The sequence below is a fragment of the Bos javanicus genome, chromosome X (genome assembly GCF_032452875.1).
Source record: "Bos javanicus breed banteng chromosome X, ARS-OSU_banteng_1.0, whole genome shotgun sequence".
NCBI classification, from domain to species: Eukaryota; Metazoa; Chordata; class Mammalia; order Artiodactyla; family Bovidae; genus Bos; species Bos javanicus.
Window position 1 is genome coordinate 130,732,446 of NC_083897.1, and position 8,804 is coordinate 130,741,249.

Sequence of the window (8,804 nt, forward strand, 5' to 3'; positions counted from 1 at the left end):
TTTTGTCCAAAGATTTGTTGGTGTTGATAAACTTGCTCCTATCCACTTAAGCCAGGTTTGAAGTAAAAACTTAATAGGCCCATTCTGAAATGACTTTTACCAGCTCCAGCGTCCTCATGGTTGACTGAGCTCCCACAAATGGTTGCTGACTTTGTTTGTGTCCCCAGGTGAGCAGAAATGAGTGAACAAGCAGAAAAGAGCAGTTCCGTGCGAGAGAGACCTGCACGTCAAAGTTCTCCTGAGAAACCGAGCGAGAAGGAACTGAAGCAAATGAAATGGTTGGATCGGCAGTTAAAACAGTTGTCATTTCAAAATCCCGGGCCTCAGGTAGCCAACTTTAATCCTGAAGTAAGGCAGCAGATAAAGAAAGGGCAAATGGCAAAGAAGAATGAGCTTGTTCCTGAAAAACGTGAAGTCAACAAGTATGACGAAAAGGGCAGGCTCACCTTCAATAAGGCTGACCTGTGTGACTGCCTTGATGAAGACTGCCTGGGTTGCTTCTACCCGTGCCCCAAGTGTAACTCCACCAAGTGCGGGCCCACTTGCCGCTGCAACCGCCGATGGGCCTACGACACCATAGTTGATGAGAATGGGGAGGTCATCAGCAAGATGCCATTCGACCTCTCTGAATAGGACCAGCCCTCCAGGCTGATCAATTTTCTCTGCTTTGCAGTTAAACCAGCCGCTTTCTCCTGGATGAATTTTAGGACTGGGGGAAGAAAGTTTTAAAAATAGAGTTTAGACTAGTTAGTGTTCTCTGAAGCCGGTAAAGCGTCTGCCTGTAATGCAGGAGACCTGGGTTCGATTCCTGGGTTGGGAAGATCCCCTGGAGAAGGAAATGGCAATCCACTCCAGCACTCTTGCCTGGAAAGTCCCATAGACAGAGGAGCCTGATAGGCTACAGTCCATGGGGTCGCAAAGAGTCGGACACAACTGAGCCACTTCACTTTCACTTTCTCTAACCTTCCTGCTGTGATGACTCAAATTCCTCCTCTGGTAACCAGCAACTCCATTGCTACTCTCCTCTCAGATTAAAAATCCCTCTCCTCTTTGCTGGTACCTTAGGAGATAGAGTTTTAGGATTTTTAGAATTCTGTAGCTGAGAGCTTGTCTTGACATAGAACTTATGTTTATAATAGCTAGTTACCGTTAGGATCTTACACTTTATCAATTCTAAATCAGAATTGCCATTTGGATTGACTTGGCACTACATACTCATAGTCTCATTTTTTAGTGTTACTGTTTTAACAATATTAAAATGAAATTAAAAAAAAAAAACTTTAATAGGCCCCATGGCCCCGTGGCCCAACATATGAGCACAAAAGCAGAGATTCAATTTAAGTGATATCCAAAATGCCAACTGGAAGCAGACTTCAAAGGACAAATTTTTATCTAAATGTTTCATACAAATCATTTTAAAGCATTTTTTTGGTGGCTAAGGTTACCAGCCACACAGAACTGACCAAGGTGGTACAAAATTCCTAAGACCTAAGTTGCATTTGGTTTTGTAGGTACAGGATTTGAGACAATTCAGCTCGAGTTTCTGCTGACCTCAGTGAAGATACCATCTCAGAAGACTGCTGTGAAACATCTGGGCCGGGTTTGGCAGCTATTGCACAAAACTGTTTTTAGGGGAAAATCTCTATGAAAATGTTCACACCCACAGCGTCATCGGGAAAGTTTCTCTTCAGTCATCTTTGATATCAAGTTTTATTCAAATGATCTGTAAGGAGAAAATTGCTTTTTCCACTTTTCCATGTTTACTTCTCATGAACATTTAATTGCTTCTTCTGAAGCTTTGGATTCGGCACAAAGAGACTTTCCACTGAACACAGTTGTGCAGGCACTGGCTGAGGCTGCAGACGTAATGGGCTAAAAATAGACTGAAGGCCCCTATCTCCATCCCACCAAATGGCTATGTATGTTTACCCACTAGAAAATATTCACCTGAGACCTCAATATTTTGCCTCTGACTAACTCACCCGAAATCTCTGTGTGGCAAATTCATTAATAAAAATTATTAATTATTCATTAATAATTAATTTTAATTAATAAAAATTAATTAATTTTCCTTACTTTGATTTTTTTGTGTGTGTGAGAAAGTGTGTGTGTTTTAGACCCAAGAGAAAAAAATAAAACTTTTTCCCCCTTCCCTAAAGCAAATCCATATTTTGTTCTTTGGCAAATACCAATCACTTTCCATCAGAAATTCCTGATAGTGATATTAGGTTGGTGCAAAAGTTTTGCCTCATCCGCCATATTCCTGACCTTTTGCCAACCGCCCACCACTTCTTCAAGCATCCTGACAACGTTTTGTGGGGGGAAGGCTTCCACAACCAGCAGGAGGCAGAAAATGCTTTCCAAGAATTTAACCAAATCCTGAAGCACAGATTTTTTTTTAATTATTCATTAATTTTTTAAATTTATTTTTTAATTGAAGGATAATTGTTTTACATAATTTGTTGTTTTCTGTCAAACCTCAACATGAATCAGCCATAAGTATATGTATGTCCCCTCCCTCTTGAACCTCCCTCTCATCTCCCTCCCCATCCCACCCCTCTACGTTGGTACAGAGACCCTGTTTGAGATCCTGGAGATATACAGCAAAGTCCCTTTGGCTATCTATTTCACATATGGTAAAGTAAGTTTCCATGTTACTCTCGCCATACATCTCACCCTCTCCTGCCTTCTCCCCGTGTCCACGAGTCTGTTCTCTCTGTCTGTTTCTCCACTGCTGCCCTGCAAATAAATTCTTTGGTACCATCTTTCTAGATTCCATATATATGTGTTAGTATATGGTATTTATGTTTCTCTTTCTGACTGACTTCACTCTGTATAATAGGCTCTAGGTTCATCCACCTCATTGGAACTGACTCAGATGTGTTCCTTTTTATGGCTGAGTAATATTTCATTGTGTATATGTACCACGACTTCTTTATCCATTCATCTGTCGATGGACATCTAGGTTGCTTCCATGTCCTAGCTGTTTTAAATAGTGCTGCAGTGAACATTAGGGTACATGTGTCTTTTTCAATTTTGGTTTCCTCAGGGTATATGCCTAGCAGTGGGATTACAGGGTTATATGGTGGTTTTATTCCTAGTTTTTTAAGGAATCTCCATACTGTCTTCCATAGTGACTGTATTAATTTACATTCCCACCAACAGTGCAAGTGTTTATCCACACCCTCTTCTGTGTGTAGACATTTTGATGATGGCCATTCTGACCGGTGTGAGGTGATACTTCATTGTAGTTTGGATTTGCATTTCTCTCATAATGAGCAATACTGAGCATCTATTCATGTCTTTCTTAGCCATCTGTGTGTCTCCTTTGGAGAAATGTCTGTTTTGATCTTTTCCCACTTTTTAATTGGGTTGTTTTCTGCTATTGAGTTGTATGAATGAGCTGCTTGTATATTTTGGAAATTAATCCTTTGTCAGTTGTTTGATTTGCTATTATTTTCTCCCGTTCTGAGGGTTGTCTTTTCACCCTTCTTATAGTTTTGTTTGCTGTGCAAAAGCTTTTAAATTAATCAGGTCCCACTTGTTTACATTCATTTTTATTTCCATTCCTCTAGGAGGTGGGTCATAGAGGATCTTGCTTTATGATATTGAGTGTTCTGCCTGTGTTTTCCTCTAAGAGTTTTATATTTCCTGGTCTTATATTTAGATCTTTAATCCATTTTGAGTTTCTCTTTGTGTATGGTGTTAAGAACTGTTCTAATTTCATTCTTTTACATGTAGCTATCCAGTTTTCCCATCACTGCTTATTGAAGAGGTTGGCTTTGCCCCATTGTATATTCTTGCCTCCTGTCTTGTTCCATTGGTCTATATTTCTGTTTGTGAAGCACAGATTTTTATGCTACAGGAATAAACAAGCTTACTTCTTGTTGGAAAAAATCTGTTGATTATAATGGTTCCTATTTTGATTCATAAAGATGTGTTTGAGGTTAGTTATAATGATTTAAAATTCGTGGTCTGAAACTGCAATTACATTTGCAGCAACCTCATACTTTGCTTGTTTTTACAGGTCATCTTAGACCAAGAGTTTAAATAAAATGGGCTATCAAAATTAGTAGTTTTTCTTTTTAATGCTCAAACTGGTCTATCTAGCTTTGCTGAATTGGTGAAGATGGGCTTCAGAAGTACAAACTGAACTTTTCATTCTAGTCAAAGAACAATCTTGTGCTTCAAAGACAGGAACCCAGGGACTTCCCTGGCAGTCCAGTGGTTAAGACTCTGTGTTTCCAGCACAGGGGATGTGGGTTCAATCCCTGGTTGCAGAACTAAGGTTCTACATGCTGTGCAGCCAAAAAAATTTTTTTTTTTAGTTTAAAAAAAGATGGGAACCAAAACTTGCTTAAAGCAATTCGTCTGAACCTACCTGGAATCTTTGCAGTGCAATAGTTGTTATCACTGTCCATTTACCTGCTGAAGTGCCCTTTACATTTGAAAAGCAAAGAGGTAACCGTGTTACCATGTTCACAAAACTACGAGAGAAAGGTTGATAAACAATTTATAACCACTTTCACAGCAAAGAACACATTTGTCTGAGCATTTGGAGGCTGCTATTTGCAGTCAGTTAACAATTCCCAAGGTGTGGTAGGTAACCCTCCAGGATGGTCCCCAGTGATCCTCTGATATTTTGTAATCCTTTTCCCTGAAGTGGTGGCTGAACTTAGTGACTTGGTTCTAATGAACAGAATAAGGCCCAAGTGATGGTGACTGAAGACTTGGTCATAAAGGGCAATGTGGCCTTTCTTTTGCATCATCATGATCATCTGCTCTAGAGCAGGCCGGCTGCCCTATGTGAGCAGCCCTATGAGGAAGCCAACATGAGAAAGAATTGGCAACTCTGGCCAACAACCTCATGAGTATTTTTGGAAAGGGGTCTTCTTGCCTCATCAAGCTTTGAATGACTGTAGTCCTAGCTGACACCTCGATTGCAACCTTGTGAGAGACCTTGAGCCAGAACCACCCAGCCATGCTGCTTCCTGACTTTTCCTTCACAGAAACTGTGAGATAAGAAATGATCACTGTTTTAAGATGCTAACATCTGGGGTAATTTGCTATGCAGCAATGGCTAGCTGGCACAGAAGGGTTTTATGCTTCTTCTAGATTTATGCCTTTATTTATTCAGCAGGTATTTATTGAGAAACTACCACATGCCAGGCATTGTGTTTATGGGATTCTCCAGACAAGAGTCTTGGAGTGAGTTGCCATTCCCTTCTCAAATGCAATGTGTATGCAGAGGTTAATCATCTACTGAACATAAAAAACATATTTAAGGGGCCCCTGGTTTCTGGGCACTATATACATAGCATACAGAAAAAAATTTTACCCTTGGAAAACTGTGGTGGTTATCTTTGGAAATACCATCTACCATCTAGGGTTACTACTATACATTTGCTATTTATATATTAATGGCCCAACAAATATTTATAGACTGAATACTTTTCTGTGAATTGTGCTCACCTGTTGAAACTAGAGATGACACTACAAACCTCTGTCCCTACTGCTGCTAAGTCACTTCAGTCGTGTCTGACTCTGTGCGACCTCAAAGACAGCAGCCCACCAGGCTCCCCGTCCCTGGGATTCTCTAGGCAAGAACACTGGAGTGGGTTGCCATTTCCTTCTCCAATGCATGAAAGTGAAAAGTGAAAGTGAATTCGCTGAGTTGTGTCTGACTCTTTGCGACCCCATGGACTGCAGCCTACCAGGCTTCTCCATCCATGGGATTTTCCAGGCAAGAGTACTGGAGTGGGGTGCCATTGTCCCTACTATGTCCCCTCAAAATTTGTGTATTGAAAGCTAATTCCCAAGGTGATAGTAGTAGAAGGTAGGACCTTTGAGAGGTGGTTAGGTCATTAGGTTAAAGCCCTAAGGAATGAGTCTCTTATAGAAGAGACCCAAGAAAGCTCCCTTACTTCTGTGAGGACCGTTAGGCCAGTATAATCTTTCTAGCATGCCATATATGTGTATACATATCAAATACCAGTCTTTTCAGCAATGAAAAAGTATCTCTAACATATTTATTAACATCCTCTGGCTATAGATTTAGATAATGACATTTGTAGTGCTTAAACTTCTCTGGAATGTGGGTTCAAATGCTAACTAACCACCTCTAAGGATTAATCTAAGGATTAATTAATCTAAGGATTAGCTTTAAGGATAAAGTTCATTCATACATGTTTACACATTTACACCACACTGTTTACACCATACAGACAATATGTGGGCATGTATTGTCTAAACCCTAACGTTCTGAGTACAAGCTGCCCCAGTCCTTGTCTTCCAGTGCTCCAGGGGCAGGCTCTGTCCCTGGATGCTGGGTGGGTGGATCAGTTTAATTCTGATTGGGAAGCTCCCTTGTTGGCATATGAAAGTGAAAAGAAATGAAATTCGCACAGTTGTGTCCCGACTCCTTGCAATTCCATGGACCGCAGCCTGTCCTCGTCTATCCATGAAATTCTTCAGGCAAGAGTATTGGAGTGGGTTGCCATTTCTTTCTCCCAGGGATCTTCCCAAGCTGGGGATCGAACCCAGGTCTCCTGCATTGCAGGCAGATTCTTTACCACCTGAGCCACTACGTTCTCCAGTATCAGCTCTCAAGGGTGAAGTTAACATTTTTCTCTCTACCTGCCAACTTCTTTGTTTTATCTTTGTAAGTTATTCATATTTCAGGTTGGCCAGAGTTATCTATTGGGTACTTTCAAACACCCCAGCTGCAAACTGGCATGCTCCTGGCCCTTCTGAGAGGTCTTCCAAGAATCCTCTTGACAGACCTTGGAACTCTTGCCTGTTGATCTTCTCCCACTTACACCATGCTTCAAAGCAGCCTTTGACTCCACATATCCGTATCCCCAGCATCTAACACACAACCTGGTACACAGTAGGTGCTCAGTGAATGTTTGTTTAATGATGAGTCATTGATAGCAGGACATGCTTTTTGAGGGGCTTTTTAGGAGTGTTGGTCAATAGCTCATTAAAAACCTGCTTGAAATGACTGAGATAAGCAACCTTAGATGACTCGCACAAACACAAAGAATTTCCTAGAAACAATGTTTCTTTTTTCTTTTACCATATGTTCCTGTTTTTGTCTTTTCCATTACTCATTGAAAATAGCAACTACACTTTGCTGTCCACCTGAAACTATCACAACATTGTTAACTGGCTATACTCCAATACAAAATAAAGTGTAATTTTAAAAAAAAAAGTGGAAAAAATAGAACTAAAAAAAAGAAAGAAGCAACTATAGAATTCTCTGGTGGTCCAGTGGTTAAGACTCAGGAACATGTGTTCATATATACGTGTATATATATATGTATATATGTATGTGTGTATATATATGAGCTTCCCTGGTGGCACAGACAGTAGACTCTGCCTTGAAAACATATTCATTTCATTTAATGCTAGTTTATCCAGAGGCTAATCTAACAAATTAATTGATTGCCTATGTTTTGAGGTCATCTTATGGCCTACTGCGAGTTCTATTAAATAAAAAAGAAACAACAAAGTCCTACTGTATAGCACAGGGAACTATATTCAATATTTACCCTGTGTTAAACCATAATGGAAAAGAATATAGAAAAGAATGTCTATATGTATATAACTGAGTCACTTTGTTGTAAAGCAGAGATTGGCACAACATTGTAGATCAACTGCACTTCAACAAAAAAATTAAATATAAAATTTAAGTAAATAACAGAGGAAAAGCTCCATGGGAGGTACTGAATAAATGTTTACTGAGTTAAGTAATTATTGTAAAATCTTTTAAAATGATGGCAATAGAGACATGTTTTTTTCAGTATTATATGTAAGTAGCTGATCATGCATAGTTCAGTGCAACCTCTAAAACCATTGGCCCACATTTTTGTCCTACCTGTGAATTTAATTTATCTGTGTTATTCATCATTCTTAGCTAAAGCATAAATTCCTTTTTTAAGATACTAAGTTTGAGATACCAGAAGTTCCAAAATCTGACACCACTTAGTTGTGTGGCCTTGAATAAAGTGTTCTACTTCTCTGCACCTTGATTTCAGTTTCCCCTACTGTCAAATGTAGATACTGGAGTGTGAAGTCAACCGTTTATTCAGTTATACCCAGGACCTAAACTAGGATGAGGCAAGTGAACTGCTCACCTTGGGAGAAAAATTTAAGGCAGGTTGGGTGGGGTTGCCAAAAAACCTAAATAATCAAGAAAAGTAGTAATCAATGCAGTATTTTTAAAAAATCAAAATTAACACAAAAGATGTATTATGACCAAAATATCAGCATTTTAAAGATGAGGTCACTGTTGCTGATTTTTCCTTTGGCCTCTGACTCCAGTGTGGTTTAGTAACTGATCCGGATTTTTATTTTTCTTTCCTTCTCTTTTTTTTTTTTTTTTTTTTTTTGCCATGGTGCACAGCTCAGGGGATCTTAGTTCCCTGACCAGGGGCCAAACTTGTGCCCCCTGGAAGTGGAAGGGTAGAGTCTTAACCACTGGATCACCAGGGGAGTCCCTGAGTTTTCAATAAACATTTCATTAAACCATCATTCATCTTATTGGCCTCTTAAATTTTGCACTGGGATTGAGTCCTGGTCCTGTTACATACATTTAATGAATGCCTGCCATTTACTGAGCACTGTTCGGACATAGCAGCCCTTGGTTTCAAGGAGCTCACAACTTTATTAGGAAAAACAGGAGAGTCAGCAGAGAATAAGTAGGACAATGGGAGATGTTTTTGGACAGAGTTTAGCAATGGAAGGAATGATATCAGATGAGCCCATGTGGACTAGAAAACATAGCATTTCATCCCGAGGTG

General features: G+C 39.8%; 1 protein-coding gene across 1 annotated transcript; it reads left to right on the plus strand.

The window, feature by feature from the left end:
• The first annotated feature begins 24 nt into the window (after window positions 1–24).
• LOC133242058 (ARL14 effector protein-like) lies at window positions 25–2,071 on the plus strand. The gene has a single exon (XM_061408001.1). It carries the CDS (start codon window positions 178–180, stop codon window positions 631–633), a length of 456 nt encoding a protein of 151 aa, XP_061263985.1. The 5' UTR covers window positions 25–177; the 3' UTR covers window positions 634–2,071.
• The last annotated feature ends 6,733 nt before the right edge of the window (window positions 2,072–8,804 follow it).